This window comes from Alnus glutinosa, chromosome 6 (genome assembly GCF_958979055.1).
Source record: "Alnus glutinosa chromosome 6, dhAlnGlut1.1, whole genome shotgun sequence".
Classification (NCBI taxonomy): Eukaryota; Viridiplantae; Streptophyta; class Magnoliopsida; order Fagales; family Betulaceae; genus Alnus; species Alnus glutinosa.
In genome coordinates this window covers 25,914,370-25,931,396 of record NC_084891.1, presented here as the reverse complement: position 1 = coordinate 25,931,396, position 17,027 = coordinate 25,914,370, and the positions used below count along the sequence as shown (strand labels likewise).

Below are 17,027 nucleotides of genomic sequence, written 5' to 3'. Positions count from 1 at the left end.
TTATTAATAAATATATGCATATATATTGATAAAAATAACTTATTTAATATATCACTTATTAATTAACAATAATTAATTAATGTTATACAATATATAATTATTAGTTATATCTATAAGTATTTATATAATATATAATTTAATTATAAAAGATAATTAATATGATTATATCTTATATGATTTAAGAGACTAAGACTCTAAGTTTAATAATTAAATATCTAATGATTGTTGAATTAACAATAAATTGTTAATCATATGATTTAATGAAAATCTTAATACTTAATCGTGTTATTCAAATAATTATATCATATACAATGACAATGTAATTGGTATAATCCCAAATCAATTGATTAGCATTAAAATCAACAATGTGTTTCTTATAATCACAAATTAAGTATAATTATTAGAATTCATATTATATATATTTGAGAAATCATAGATCTTTTATAAAATCATCAAGAAAATGCTTGCTCCACAAGTACATATGATCGTATGTATTATCACTAAAATTTATATGAAATGCTTATGATTTAACAATTTATATGATATTAAATCTTATGTGATATAGCACATTATATATTTATTATATAATGTAATAGTCATATCAACAATACTTATTTTGTATCATTATATAATTAAGTGTGATTCAAGTTATAACAATACACTATGATCTAATAACAATAGCTAGATGATATGATCTAACAATTCATTTGATTTAATTTAAATATGATATAACATTTTATATGATATTAAATCTCATGTTATATGGCACAATGTATAATCTAATAATCATATCAACAATAATTATTTTGTATTATTGTATAATTAAGTATAATCCAAGTTCTAACAATGTACTATGATCTAACAACAATAGTTAGGTGATATGATCTAACAATTCATTTGATTAAATTTAAGTATGATCTAACAATTTATATAATATTAAATCTTATGTCATATGGCACAATGTATATTTATTATAGAATCTAATAATCCTATAGTTATATCTCCTATATATGTGAATTATAATGATAATATATTAATGCTTGTTTAGTTATAGTATATAATATAAATGTTATTATTAGATACTATCAGTCTATCATACTAAGTTATGATAATGCATTAATCTTATGGTCCTATCTCATAATTCATAGGCTAAGCCTATGAATTATGATTAAGTATAATTTGTGTAAATGTGTAATTACTAATTATGGATTTTTTATTCTTTTTAACAAGGACTAGTCTAGGCAAGAGTTAGTTGTGATTGTCAAGTCAGCATTGTGCGATAAAATTGTTGTTTTTAGCATTTTAAAAAAACTGCAATTTTAAAATGTGTGATTTGAGAAAATAATTTTTAAAAACGCGGTTAAACATTTAGTAAAATCGCAGTTTGACCATTAAATTAAATTGTAAATTAGCCTTTTAAATGTAAAAAATTTACTTTTTCAAATCACTGGTAAATGATGTTTTTATGAAAATGTAAAATTTTAAAAGTTAATTTGTAATATTATTTTTATGGCCAATCTACTATATATTATTTATAGCATTAATTTAAAAAATAAAAAACAAAAAAAAAAAATTATAAAAGGCTGCATCAAACAAGCCTGCTGCTATAAAGTTTTGAGGGCTGGCGACTTGCTTAGCTAGCTGGCAAGTCAGAATGGAAATATGTCTCACATTTATGATATCTTGAACTAGGAGGCAAAAGGGCATTTTAGCTGCGGCCCCGTTTAGTAATCCCCTCTCCTTTCCTTCCCCTTCCCTTTGTGAGAATTTTTTTGTTGTGTGAAAATAAAAAGTGATTGATGTGATATAAAGTAGAAAGAATTTATATGGAAAAGTGGAAAAAAATTTGTATTGTAGTGAATTTTTTTATTTAAATAATATAAAAAATTATTGATATGATATAAAAAATAAAAAATAAAAGAATGTTTTGAATTTGATGTTTTTTGAGAAAGGTAAAAATAAGGGAAAGGAAGGGAAGGAGAGGGAGTTAGTAAACGGGCCAAGTTTTTGGCAAAACGGTGTTGTTTTAATTGTTTGGCAACTGGCAAGCGACTTCATGGTGTCCTGCAACCACTGCGCATTGCGGCATGTCACCTCAATCCATCAAGCCACGTCTCCCAACGTTTCCAAAGCCTCAGACAAATTGAGTCAAATTTATTTTTCTTATTTTACCCTTATCCCCATCTTTTCGGACGTTTTCAGTGATTAAGGAGAGAAGGGCAAATTGGAAAAACAATTGACTCAAATTTTCTGAGGCATTGGAGACACAGTTACACTACAATTAAAGCAACCCTCTTGAGCCACGTGCACCATCTTTTCTATTAACTTAACATCAATAACATTTGTCTTCCCAATCTTCAATCTTCCATCTTCCAGATTCTTCCTTATTTGCACGTCCTCTTCAGCTCTTCTTCTCATTTTTGCTTTCAAAGCAACATTCTGACCTTGAGCCGTGTAATCCCGCGTATTCTTACCCAGATCTCTCCATCATCGGAGCCGGAACGTTTCGGCCTTTCGGGAGCTTGTGAAAGTTTTTCTTACATTTCTTGAGCAGAGACAGTACTCCATCAGATCTGCTTCTTCTGCTTATTTCTCTTGAGCCACTGCATCAGATTGGCTTCTGTTTTTCTTCCACTACATCCAAAAATGTGTACGACTGCTAAGTCTACAAACTCTCTTGCTTTCTTCTTCAATCATTCATTCATTTGCGTATGGATCCTCTTGCAATTTCAATAGCCGAGTCGAGCCGAGCCGAGCCGAGTGCCCCATAAGGCACTCGGCTCGGCTAATGGACGAGCTCGAGCTCGCACAAGGTTTTTCCCTTGGCGAGCCGAGCCAAGCCAGGATTTCTAAGCTCTTGTATATTGCAAACGAGCCGAGCTTGCACAGGCACTACTCGCCCGAGCTCGGCTCGTTTACAAGCCTGAGTGAGTGCTAAGTTACAGCTAAAAAGAGAAATAATGCCTTTGGTAATTTCGGGTTGGATCAAAATCATCCTCAAATCTCAATCCTTCTTTAAATATTAACTCTAAAATGACTGTAATTTGTTTACTTTCTTCGCAGAATGGATATAAATTTACTACAATGTGTCTACATGATTTGATCAGACCAATTATTGGCTACCTTTATCATCTTGTAGCTGAACTGAGGTTTATCGAGATTAGAACACCACAAGTATTTTTTTTTTTGTCACGAATCTAAAAATGAAACGTGAAAAATAATATTAATGCAATCTGAACAGCCCTAACAAATAAATCACATACAGGTGAAAAAGCCCACTCAAAACGTTTCTCCTAACAACTCGTACACAAGCAAGATCCCAGCACTTACATCAGCAGCAATCATCGCCGGGAATCTAATGTCGGCTGAAAGCAGCAGTGTAATCCTCCAGTCCCAAGATATGATCTCATTGCACTCGGGAGTTTACAGCACGGCCGTCTGTAGTTACAGCGACTGAGAAATCCCTCAAGGCCCCCCTCCTTTGCAAGGATCATAAATTTTGACCTGTACGTAGCATTTGCACAAGAGAGAAATCGAACTGATATAAGCCCAAATAGCAGCCAAATCTCTTGCATGAATCAGTCGAGCAAATGAGTACCTTCTAATCAAAGTTAGCAGGGATATCTATGTCTGTATCTGAAGGATTAGCAAGCTCAACCAAAGGTTCCTGTAGATACCACAACTTCAACATGAAAAATTGTATAACCAAGACTTGCATATCAGAATCGCTTTTAAAACAATCACAGCTGATTACATCTGAGAGTAATAGAGATTTTATATGTGGTTACAAATTAATAAGCATGTCAAATATGCGCATTGCTATACCCAGGATAGACAATTAAATTTATTGACACCTCTTTATTTACCCCCTAATTTTCGGGCACTTGATAAAATATGAACGAAAGGGCAGAAGAAACGGGGCCTCACTTTATCTGTTTGGATTGACGAAAGTGATGAGAAGTAAAAAGAAAGGGAAATACTTCCCAGTGGAAGCGAAGAAAACTGGGAGAGCAGAACTTTCCACTGAGTCCACTTTTAATTTCACACCACCAGAAGTGGTGGGAAGTGAGTTTGGTGGTCTTATGCCATGTTCTGTAGTACCATTAATACACCTGATAAAAAGTGATAAATCAAATGTAAACATGGGTTTAAAAAATGGCAATTTACACTTCGTCTAGTTTATCTACAGGGAAAATTCAACTCCATTGTGAAGACCCAAACAATATGAGTAGTTTACACTTCCCACCACTTCCTTTCCCATCGTGTTCCAATTCCCACGTAACTCAAAAGCCAAACATAGTGTTCATACAAAGTAAGAAACTTTCAATATTAAAAGAATACTTCCTATTCACCAAAAAAAAAATAATAATCAAAACAATACAAGAATTTACAAAATATGGAAACTACCTTTAGTGATAGCCAAGACATATATAACAGCTATTATACCTGCTCCTCATCATTGGCGGAAGAATGGACAATCATGGGAAGAGTATCAGTAAGATTTTCAGCAGCTCCATGCAAATCCTGCGGGCGTAAGGAATTGAAAGTTACCATAGAAACAAGAAAAATACATATTAAGGTTAAAAAGCAATTTATGAGCAATAAGAGGTAAGTCTTTGCCAGAAATAAGTTGTCTTAATATGCTAAAAAATGAGCCATCAAAATTTTTTTTTCCAAAAAATAAGTAAAGAAGAAACATTGGGTGAGTTTGATAAAAAAAGTTTAGAGGGTGCTTTTTGCTTTTGGTTGTGATGTGACATAAAAGGTGAAAATAGCTTTGAGTATTTTATGAGTATTTTGTATTTTGAGTTGTTTTTGCTAAAAAGCAAAAAATTATTCTAAAAGCGTTGCCAAACGAGCCTATCAACATTCTGAACAAGATGCATCATTTCCTCCAAAGGAGAATGAAAGAAGAATCCTGTCTGCAAAGCATCCTCCCAGAGTCCACTTTCATGTCCATGGAAACCGTTTCACAAAAGTGTTCACTGTGTGTGTGTGTGTGTGTGTTTACTAACAATTATATTTTGCTTTAATTTAAAGGTTTTGAGAACCAACATTAGGTCCTTTGCTTGAGATAACAGTGGAACAAAAAAAATAAAAATCTACCTTATATTCACAGTTGGATACTTCAACAAAAAATTTTAAGGTCCTTTTCAAACACCAAGGTTATAAAAATCCTACCCAAATCCTAGCTGTAAGCTCAAATTGCTTAGCCACAAAAGAACAAAAAATACTCCACCTACGAGTGCAAGAACGATTTTCATACCATTGTGCCAAAGGTAGCAGCTGATTAAAAAGCTACTTCAACGCCAAAAAAAAAAAAAAAAAAATCTTGTAAAAACTATCACCAATTTAAGGTCGAATGGGACCAGTATTTAGATAAAGCAAAGGTGAAATGACTTCATTACTATATTTTTTGCTATGAGTGGATTTTTTTCAAAAACATACTTCATCATCAGGGTTGACAGAAGACTTATTGGATCCTCCTGTAAAAAGCTTAGAAGGGTCTTCAGGAGTTTCCTGCATGCACCACAAATTAGCTTAGATGATTGAAAAAAGCTTGTCCAATTCACTTGTAAGGTGTTTAAAACGGATGAGAAGATAAATACATGCTCATCTTGGTTGCCACAGAATTCTCCATCTGTAATTGACGGCTTGACATCAAATGGAGTTTCCTGCGGATCCCATCAAAGCCTTTGGGTAATCAATCTTGACAGCATTAGCAACATGACAACCAGAAAACTAATGGGAAAAATTAAATATTGTGTACAACAGACATCTATGGTATACTAGGTAGACACCTATGGTATATCAATGCAAATGCATAGAATTATAACCCCCCCCCCCCCCAAAAAAAAAAAAAAAGCACAGAAAAGGGGAAACAGTTTGATGTTCAAAGAGCCAATTTTAAGCTCACAATGAAAAGTAAAATAATAAAACATTAATACACTAATAAATGTGGACTAGACTTCCAAACTTAAAGAAAATGTTGCAGCACTTTATGTGGTACATACAGGTTCAATATGTTCCATGGAAACAATTCTTCCTCCCTTACTGAGATCCCTCAATGTTCCCTGTACATTCAAGAAAGCGGTTAAGGGAATTGACTAATTAGACAAAAGGTCACAGTTAATATATCTTGTAACAAAAGCAACAATAACAAAACTCAAGCTGAAGCCACACTCAGATAAAAATACTCCCTAATATATTTTCTAATTATCAACCAAAGCTGAGGCATGCTCTGATACTCATACACAATAAAACTCTTCTCACAACTACGAAAGTACAACGAATAGGTGACGAAGTAGAAGTAGAAGAAATATTGAAAATATGTACGTGTCATATAAATAAATCAATACGTCCCATTCTAGTGTAAATTTCCCTATCAAACAGACATGAGAACATATCTTGATATAAAGTACCTATAAAACCTCAAACCAGGAAAGCCAACATTATCATTTATACCAAGAAAACCTCTTTATATTTCTTAAGCAACAAGTAGTGCTCCTAACTTTAAAGTGCATAGCAGTTTAAGGTACAGAGATCAAGAATTGGTTATACCACTCTCCCCACAAAATAACCACCCACCACTCTTAAACTCTCAACTACAACCTATCATAGCATGACGTGAAGAAGCTACTAAAGGACACATAATCACATCGAAATGTTCTAACATGACACCAACTCCTGTTAACAATCGCTAACAGAAGCATATCAAGAAAGAAAAAAAAAAAACAATTACTAGCAGAAGCATAACAACAATTGCAAATCCATATGCATAGAAAATGCCCAACCATGCAAAATGTACAATCTCATTTTAAATCACAAGAAGCCTATCGATAGAACACAAGTTCAACAAACCTTGTTTGCCCACATTAGACCACATGCATTACATAGAGTCCTTGGTCCAGCTGGCCCACGACGCATTGCAGGAGTATTATTTTCACTAACACCACAATGTTGACATCTGCGCAAACTGGAAATAAAAATCGCATAAACAAGAAAAAGAAAATAAAAGTTAGTACCATTAAGAAATAATGAGAATCATCCAAAATCTGAAATAAGCAACAACCAGATTAAACTTTGAACTCACGCAGTTTCTGCACGAGGAGTACCATCTTGAAGGCAGCTTTGAGGAGAATCCCAGTTTGAAGTAGTAGAACTTTCTTTTATGGATGCAAATTGTCCATTCTTCCGATGCATCCTAGCAGAACAATGACAAGAGAGAATCACACATCATTGACACCAACTCTTGTAATGACATTAAATGAGTACATTATGTCTTCCATATAAAATCTGAAATCACAGGTTTCAAGTGCACCATGCACAGGTAAACCAACTTTTGCCACTCCTATTTTTTTTTATAAGTAAATAGATTTATTAAAAGCGTAAAGCGCCCCTTAGTACACTGGAAGTATACAAAAGGAAACACCTAACTAGAAAAAGAAAAACGAAAAAGAAAATCAAAATAGCTAATCAACGCGGGTGACAAAAAGGCCACCGTCCACTCCTGTAATTTAGCACATTCGCCCCATATTTTGGTTTTTATATTCCTGCACCCACACTTAGCCAAAAGGCCCTGAACGGTGTGACAGATACGGAGCAAATGAACACCATTACAGAATGTCATATACTTATTGAGAAAGAAGTGTTTGAACAGTATAAAAGATAAAAATGACATGCATGGTGAATATGATCCAGTATCCAATAGACAGACAATTTGATTTCCTACATAAAATACTTACAAGTTTACTAACACAGAAAAAAAACTTTAATTTGCATGCCTTGTTTAAGAATTGTTTGATTTCCTACATAAAATACTTACAAGTTTACTAACACAGAAAAAAAACTTTAATTTGCATGCCTTGTTTAAGAATTGTTTTTCTTAATAAAGTAAGGGCATTGCCTTAATAAGCGAAGTATACAAAATATATGCCAATAAAACAAAAAAAAAAAAAAAAACTTAGGATCTAAAACTACAAAGATTATCACTCTCATCCAATCGAAGGTGATCTCAAAACCGTTATTTTCAGTTTAAGTATGATACTTTAGTTCCATCAAAAGTCCTAGAATTTCTTTCCCTCCAAATACTCCACATCATCAAGCATATAGATTATGCCACAAATCACTACTTTGATGTCTTTTGAAGCTGCCTCTCCAACACACCATAAGCTCCCTCACCAAATCAGGCATAACTAAGAAATCCCAAATAGAGAGAAAACTAACGACCAAGGCTCTCCAGCAACAGCACAATGTAGAAGGAGGTGACTAACCATCTCCCCACTTTTGTACATACAACACAATGAATAATGATTTTCTTACGCTTCCTCACACTACTAAGATTTCACCGCGTTGCCATCAAAGTGAAAAAAGCCATGTTTGCTGGAACCTTTGCCTTCCAAACAGCTCGTCATTGAAATTCCATCAATGACTTGCTTGCAAAGCCCAATAATAAGACCTTACTTTGAAATAATGATTTTTAGATATTGCCTAATCCATATCAATTACCCTCCAGTTGATACGCACTACAGATAATCAGTCAAAAAAGTTATGAACAGACTCAAGCTCCCAGTCATACAATGCATGCGGGAATCTAAAAAAGTGACAAAGCTTGTCAATAACTTACTACTATTGAATCTCTATTCACTGCAATGAAGAAAAAAAAAGTTTTAGTGACACCTCTCGCACTATAAATCTTGCTAAAAGCAGATGCAACTCCCATACCCAACATTGTATCTGCTATATTTCAAAAACATCTCCTAGCAACTTCTAATATGCTTCCACAAACTTAACATCTTGTGCATCCCCAACCTCAGCAGGACACCAATGAACCCAAGTTTCCCCGCATTTTGTCTCCACTACCGTCCTCCAATCCCTTTCCATAGCACATCACCAAAACAATTTCTCAAAAGAGCTTGGTTAAAAATACCAAGCTTCATAAGAGCCAAAGCCCCAGAATTAATAAGCCGTATCCCAACTCACCAAGTGATACTTCACCTTATCCTCTACATTTCTGCCAAAAAAAAAAAACTTTGGCGGTTTCTCTAACCACTTCGCTCCAACGAGAATGGGAAAAGCTGACAGAAATTAAGTAGGTAGACTAGATACAATGCTTTTAATCAAGGTGACTCTTTCTCCTTGGCTAATAAGTATATTTTCTTCCATCTGCTAAATTATTCTCAAATCTTTCCAAAATTACATCCACCTAAGGCAAATCAAGTGACAAACCAAGTCTCATGCAAATCCATCCACATCTTCTACCTTCTCAACCGAAACCAACTCATATTACCCAGGTTCACCTTCAAACTAGAGACTCCCTCGGAACAAAGTAAGACACATCATAAAGAAAGAAGCTCCTCCAGTTCCACCCCACAAAAGATCAGATTTTCATCTGCACGTAGAAGATGAGAAATGAATAGCTCTCTAGCATTTGTATTCTCCACTTAAGAACTTCAGACCAAACCTCCCTCTGCCACTGTATTAATCATATGACTGAAAGCCTCCATCATCATAACAAACAAAAGAGAGGATAAAGGAACCCCCTATCATAACCCACAAGAACTACTGGATGTCTCAGTTGCTCCCATTTACTAAAATGAAGAATTTCATTGTGGAAATGCAACAAGCAATCCATTTCCTCCATCTAACCCCAAAACCCATGTGTTCCATCAAATATAACAAGGAGACCCAATTTACATGGTCATAAGCCATTCCCAAATCTAACTTGCACAACAAAACCAGAATCTTCGGTTTCAGCCTACTATCAAGGCATTCAATGAGAACTAAGGCCCAAATAACTTCCCCAATAACTTCTTCGATTGATTTGCTAAAACCAATATTATAAACATTTTGGGAATCTAAAAATATTTTCCCCAATAACTTCTTCGATTGATTTGCTAAAACCTTAGCTATGAATTCATTAGCACTAGTGCACTACCAAGCAGACTGATAGGTCTCTAATATCGGAAGCATCTGATTTCTTTAGAATAAGAGCGACAAATGAAACATTAAGCTCCTCTCGAAAATGTGATTCTTGGGGAAGGATTGAAAAACCCTCATAAAATCTTCCCACACCACCCTCAAGCAAGTCTGAAAAAATGTAATAGAAAAACCATCTAGAACTGGAGCTTTGTCACCATTCATTTTATTCAACCCCATACACCCCATTCTCTTTCAAAAGGTCTCTCCAACCAAGCATTAGCGTCCGAGTCAATGGATGCGAAATACATGCCATCAACCAATGGTCTCCTCCCAACTGATTCATACCACAAATTCTAATAGAATTGCACCATTCCTCCTTCACTTCGGCTCCTGTTTAAGCACAAACCCATTGATAGCAAGGTTACCAATAAAATCAGTTATTCTAAGAGAATTAGCAAGCATGTGGAAAAACTTGATATTGTTATCTCCTCCTATCGTGGCTAATGTAATATGATAAGCTCTCCAATTCCTTAAAATTCATAACTGTATATTTTTTTTTTGTCACTTATTTCTTGCTGCCAAAAGTAGCTTCATTATTTCACCATCTTTTCTCAATAGCAGCAATCAGCCACATAGCTTCCTCTTCAAACCCCTCAAAAGAAACCCCTACGCATTTACTAAACCCCCGATGCTTGACACGCTTGATAACCCATTCTAAAACTAAGAACTTGCTAAACCCCTTGATAAGCTTCATAACCCATTCTGAAACTTCCTTGCTATCTTCCTTCCAAGAAACATCTGCATGAGGATCAAAGACTACCGTTGGTGGACAATTAATTGGAATCAAGCAATGAATGACTTCCACTGCAGAAGGTACTATCTCACTTGCAATCTAGTGGATCTGCAGTTACCTGTAACTGTAGCCACACAACCAGCCTTGTGCATTCTGAATCAATTTCTGCCCAAACACTATCCCACATTCAGCCCACTTATCACCATCCAACCCATCTGGACTTCAATTGCATGATTCCCTTCCATTGTAGTAAGTTTTGCCATTGGAAAGTCTGTCTGCTTCAAAGTTTCCCGTCAAATCAACAGGCAAACATACCCAGCATGGAATTATAATTGGGATGAAAATATTATGTTCATCAGTCCATTAAAGCACCCCATCCATAGCTGAAAGAAAAATCAAGGAACTAATGACCTCCACAAACCCCTTGATGAGTTGAGACCTGTAATACCTTTTCAGCCACATTTTTCTTTGACAACTGCCGGATTGAACTCCCAATGGAACCAGAAGACTGCCCAACTTCGTAATGATACCCCCAACAAAAGGAGAAGAGACGGTACTTCTATATTGCTGTATGGTTTAACATGTTTTGTATGCACAATATCATATATTTAAATATTTATTTGATAAGTATATATATCATACTTGAACAATAAGCACAATATTCCTGTTGTTTAAGTGCAATATTCCCTGCAATAAATATTTAAAATATTTAAATATTTATTGCAGTGAATATTATACTTAAACAAAATGAAAAAGGAGAGTACTTCTGTATTTCAACTTGCAGAGATCTACTCCTTAATTTCTAAGGGGCGATGGGAGGATAGAAGGCAAAATTTCTAGAAGAATACATAGAGTTAGTGACAAAACTCAACCACATGTTTCAAAGAATAAACAATATCAGATGAATAACAGTGGGCCATTAAGCTGGTAGTGGACTCCAATGCATAAAAAACTCATCCTCAACAATGAATTTTATATTGCCTTCCATCTAAAACTTCTGCCTTGCCCAAGAACAAACCCTAAAGTTTAACACTTTCTCTTTATGAGTAAAGAAAACATGGCATGATTTCTTTTTTATTATTATTATTACAATGCATCAAAACCCCAATGGGGAATTTCAACAGAAGAACTAAGAACAAAAATGTATAAAACATTGAGGAAAGGATCTGTCAAAATGCTCTGCCCTGAAACCATCTGGCCCAAACAATGACTTTACAATATAAACACTAAAGACAAACTCAAATACTGTAATATTTACAGATCATTTGGACTTACAAACAAATACCTTAATACCCAAGAAAATTCCAAATGGTTAAAACTTTTAAGCATTAATTACAAATAAAAGATAAATTTGTCTACCTCTGCGCAACTTCTTTCCGAACGGTGTACCGAATTTTCTTGTCAAAACATCTCTCTTTTCGTTTTTCACGGAACCTAACCAGGGATGCTATTCTTCGTGAAAGATTTGATCGCTTTGGGTTCTCACCTACACCCTATGTATAGAGAGGCATATAATGCATGAGCATTAGCACAGTAAATGCAACATATTGCTTTCAATAATTTCAAATCTTGTGATACCCTGTTATTTTGACTAAAAGGTACTTCGATCGTAGGCACACCGGTTGGTACATCTGGTCCTCCTAGAAGCAAGAGCACTGCTTGTACCTGTTGTGTACAATCCAACAAACCCAAGCGTCCTTCAAAACAGGCACACTCCAAAATCTTAAAAGTCATTTAAAGAATCGTTCTTTTTCTTCTGATACATAATAAATATGTATACCATTTAAAGAGCAACTCCACTAAAATAGTCAACTAAAAACTTGAGCAGTTGATAACAGCCTCTTTGATAACAGGAACAAACATGAAAAAGAAAACATATATTAAGATTTCAATTAAAATGCGACTATATAACATATTTAAGTATCCAATCATAATGAGGAGCATTGCAGAAAAACCACCTTCCACAAAAATTAAAAAATTTGAATATATATATACAGGGAAGGTATGTTTCAAATTTATCTCTGAAGTGCTACTATTTGAGGAGGAGGAAGTTAGAAAGGTTGTGTTTGCTTTTAATGGTGATAAAGCGCCGGGTCCGGATGGCTTCTCTATGGCTTTTTTCCAAGCTTGTTGGGAGGTGGTGCGCTTGGACATCATGGAGGTTTTTTCTGAGTTTCATGCTAGAGAAGTTTTTGAGAAGAGTTTGAATGCTTCTTTTATTTCTCTTATTCCTAAGACTCCAGGAGCTTTGTCTCTCAAAGATTTCCGTCCCATTAGCCTTGTAGGAGGTATCTACAAGATCATTGCTAAAGTCTTGGCCAACAGATTGAAGACGGTTATGGACAAGATTATCTCCAAATCCCAGAGTGCTTTCATCAAAGGAAGGCAGATTCTTGACCCAATCCTTATTGCGAATGAATGCCTTGATAGTCGTATTATATCAAGGGAGCCGGGAGTCATTTGCAAAATGGATTTAGAAAAAGCTTATGATCACGTTAATTGGGATTTTCTGTTGTATATGTTGAGGAGATGCGGCTTTGGGGGCAAATGGTGTTCGTGGATAGCTCGGTGCATTTCTTCTGCTAAGTTCTCGGTGCTTGTTAATGGCTCACCAAACGGTTTTTTCAGTAGCTCTCGAGGCCTAAGGCAAGGAGACCCTTTGTCTCCCCTTTTGTTTGTGTTTGTTATGGAGGCGCTGAGTCGCATGATTACTGCGGCAGTGAGTGGGGGTGTGTTGGATGGTTTCAGAGTGGGTGATGCTTCTTTTTCCCATCTTTTGTTCGCTGATGACACTTTGATTTTCTGTGATGCTAGCTCCTCAAAGATTCGGTCTTTGCGAGTCCTCTTGCTCTTATTCGAGGCTGTCTCGGGGCTTAAGGTTAATTTGGCCAAATCCAGCATTATTCCAGTGGGGAATGTCAATAATGTGGGTAGGTTAGCTGGCATTTTAGAGTGTGAAGTTGCTTATTTGCCTGTGATGTATTTGGGTCTTCCATTGGGGGCTCCTTACAAGTCTACTCGTATTTGGGATGGAGTTATTGAGAAGGTTGAAAAACGGTTGGCTAGTTGGAAAAGGTTATACCTCTCTAAGGGAGGGAGAGTGACCCTTATCAAGAGTACGCTCTCTAACTTACCTACGTACTACATGTCTCTGTTCCCTATTCCGGTGAGTGTTGCTTCTCGCATTGAGAAGTTGCAACGAGATTTTCGTTGGGGTGGCATGGGTGAAGCTTTTAAATACCACTTGGTGAGTTGGGAGAAGGTTTGTACTCCAATTTCGAATGGGGGGCTTGGCATTAGGAAGTTGGTTCAGTTTAATCGCGCATTGCTAGGCAAATGGTTATGGCGATATGGCATGGATAGGGATGCTTGGTGGAGAGTCGCGGGGGACTCAAAGTATGGAAGTTTGTGGGGTGGGTGGTGCTCCCGAGAGGTTGCTGGGGCGTTTGGAGTAGGGTTGTGGAAGTTTATAAGGAAAGGTTGGGAGAAATTCTCCAAACTCCTTAGATTTGAGGTGGGGGAAGGGAGTAGGATCAGATTTTGGCATGACTTGTGGTGCGGAGATTCGATTCTGAAAGAAGTGTTCCCTGATCTATTTGGCATTGCTCGGGTGAAGGATGCGTCAGTGGCTGATAATTTGGAAAGTTTGGGCGGGTCCATTCAATGGAACGTGAGCTTTATTAGAGAGGCTCATGATTGGGAAGTCGATGTTTTTGCCTCTTTTTTCCAGATGCTGGGCTCCACCAAGGTGAATATGGAGAGGGCAGATTGTCTTAAATGGGTCCCATCCAAGAAAGGTGTGTTCAGGGTGAAGTCTTTTTTTGGTTCTATGATGTGTGCTGGAGGTACTCGATTCCCATGGAAGTGTGTGTGGCGGTCTCAAGCTCCCCCGAGGGCAGCTTTCTTCACTTGGTCTGCAGCTCTAGGCAGAATTTTGACCTTGGACAATCTTAGGAAGAGGAACTTAATTATTGTGGATAGATGCTGTCTTTGCAAGCGGGATGGGGAATCAGTGGACCATATTCTTCTGCATTGCGATTTGGCTTCAGCTCTATGGAACAACATTTTCTCACGCTTTGGGATTGCGTGGGTCATGCCTAGGAGTGTGCTTGACTTAGTTGCTTGTTGGTGGAAGTCTGGGAGATCAGGGAGCGCTACTTCTTGGAAGATGGTGCCTAATTGCCTTTTTTGGTGTATTTGGAGAGAAAGAAACCTTACGTGTTTTGAGAATCTAGAAAGCTCCCTTGAGGAGGTGCTAGAGTTGTTTCTTCATACTTTGTATGTCTGGTCGATGGCTTATTTGTACCCTTTATCTATTAGCTTTGCTGAATTTCTTACTTCTTTTTCGCTTTCTAGTTAGGTGTTTCCTGTTGTATACTTCTAGTGTACGTAGGGGCGCCTTACGCTTTCAATAATACTATCATTACTTATCAAAAAAAAAGGCTTCAAATAATTAAAATCATTTGACGAGAGTTTTCTGCTTTCCAACACGAATCCAATCACCAATCCAATCACCAAGTTGACAGGGTAACCCATGACCAACTGACAGAGTACGATGGAATTGATAACAAGATGCACAGTAACAAGTAAAGAAACAGTATGAATATACCAAAAGTCGTATAACTTTAAAAAGAATAACAATTTTTGTTTTCAAATACAAACAAAATTAACATATAACATCACCAATAAGCTCCCGAAATCCAACCCCTTTTTGCTGGGAACATGTTCCCCCCCTCCAAAATAATGGTCAATTTCTAACAACCCGAAATGAACTCCAAAAACAGCAAATACAAGTACCTAATCCCAAACCCATTTCAGTGCACAAAAAATGAATTTCCCTTAGAAAAAGAATTCTAAATTCTCCCCAAACCACTAACCTCACAAAAATCTTAAGAGAAAACAAAACGACAACAACAACAACAAAAAAGAAAAAAAAAAAAAAAGGAGTCCGTAAGACATAAAACGAAATTGTTCTTATTCGCCCATGCCCAAAAAATATGAAAATTAAATTAAATTAAACCATCGAATTACTTTTTTTTTTTTAAAGTTACCTTTTCAGGCGTAACGGCAGGGAACACATAGACCTCGCCTTCGAAAGAGAGAGTGAGCTCACTCGTCCGAGACGCCACAACCACTGCTCCTCCAACACCTCCAACTGTCACTCCACCATGCTCCGCAACGCTCACCGAATTCACATGAGCCTCTTCCACGTCGTCCATAGCATCGTCGCCACCGTCGTCGTACTCCCCCTCCTCGTCCTCGATCCTTACCGGCCCCCGCGCGTGGTCCTCGAACGGACGCGCCTGAAGGGGCTGTGGGTTCGCAGCCGCCATCTATCGGAGTCCAAACCCTAACCGCAAGAACCGAAACCCAAGCCCTAACTCCGGGACCTGTTCCATCGAAGAAGAAACATGGCTTTCGTCACGGCTTTCAAAAGAAACCCTAACCCTAAGCGAACACTGAGATTGAATTCGGAGCACGAAGATGGTCCGGAAGCGAAGACAACAAACGGAAAAAACTACCACGAAATAGGTAAGATTTGCACGGTGTGCCCCTGTGTGTCCTTGAAGAGCCTCAATTAGGCAACTTTCACTATTATTATTATTATTATTATTATTATTATTTATTTTTTATTTTTATTGAAACGAAAAAGGAGGCTACTGCGTGCCGAGAGTTTCTAATTCTATATAAATACCTCGGGGGGATTTTTGTGTGTTGCGCGGGTGTACAATGTTACGTTGCTGGGTGGATTTATTGACCGTTTGCTTTTTTTGGTGGTGGGGCCAACGAGCGTGATGTTTCACATGGGTGTGGTCCCGGTGATTAAATGATGGAGGAGGAGGGATGGCTGTGGAGCCCACTGTAGTGGTGGGCTTCGAAATGTGATCTGACGGCTGGTGGTATGGACTGCAGGCGTGGGAGATGACTATAATTGTGGATATTAGAGATTTTGATTTTTAAAAGTCTTTGAATTTAGGTTACCCCCGCGAAATGCGAATGCATAAAAGGAAATTCGAAGGTTCTGAACTTGCGCGTGGGGGAATCACTACTACCAAAAATGTACAATTATCCAACAGGTAGTTTGTGCGGACGTACACTTGATACTACTCGTACAACATAATACATTTTATGCAATTTAAAACTGAATATCTTGATGGACTTGTAAAAATAAGAATCAAACATGGATAACTCTTTGAAAGTATCATCGAAATTAAGACAGTCTAATGCCTAAGTTAGAAAGATGTTAATTTGAAAATGAAACTAAGAGGCAAGGGAGTGAGAATGAAAGAGTGTGCGTATCTAGCTCGTAAAT

The 17,027-nt window shown here is 36.7% G+C and overlaps 1 protein-coding gene across 1 annotated transcript; it reads right to left on the bottom strand.

The window, feature by feature from the left end:
• Positions 1–2,973: 2,973 nt before the first annotated feature.
• LOC133870463 (GATA transcription factor 24-like) lies at positions 2,974–16,322 on the bottom strand. The gene is made up of 11 exons (XM_062307593.1): positions 15,766–16,322; positions 12,293–12,379; positions 12,074–12,207; positions 7,094–7,204; positions 6,862–6,976; positions 6,015–6,074; positions 5,610–5,675; positions 5,449–5,520; positions 4,447–4,524; positions 3,599–3,667; positions 2,974–3,504 (listed from the first exon to the last, which is right to left on the bottom strand). Exons 1-10 carry the CDS (start codon positions 16,045–16,047, stop codon positions 3,602–3,604), a joined length of 1,071 nt encoding a protein of 356 aa, XP_062163577.1. The 5' UTR covers positions 16,048–16,322; the 3' UTR covers positions 2,974–3,504; positions 3,599–3,601.
• Positions 16,323–17,027: the final 705 nt, after the last annotated feature.

Bases quoted from the DNA above. Each gene is read 5' to 3' on its own strand.
- LOC133870463 (XM_062307593.1), bottom strand. From the start codon at position 16,047: ATGGCGGCTGCGAACCCACAGCCCCTTCAGGCGCGTCCGTTCGAGGAC. The intron at 6,075-6,861 runs GTTTGTTGAACT...TTGAATGTACAG, and splicing joins GTCTAATGTGGGCAAACAAG to GGAACATTGAGGGATCTCAG. The intron at 4,525-5,448 runs GTATGTTTTTGA...TTACGCCCGCAG, and splicing joins CTGTCAACCCTGATGATGAA to GATTTGCATGGAGCTGCTGA.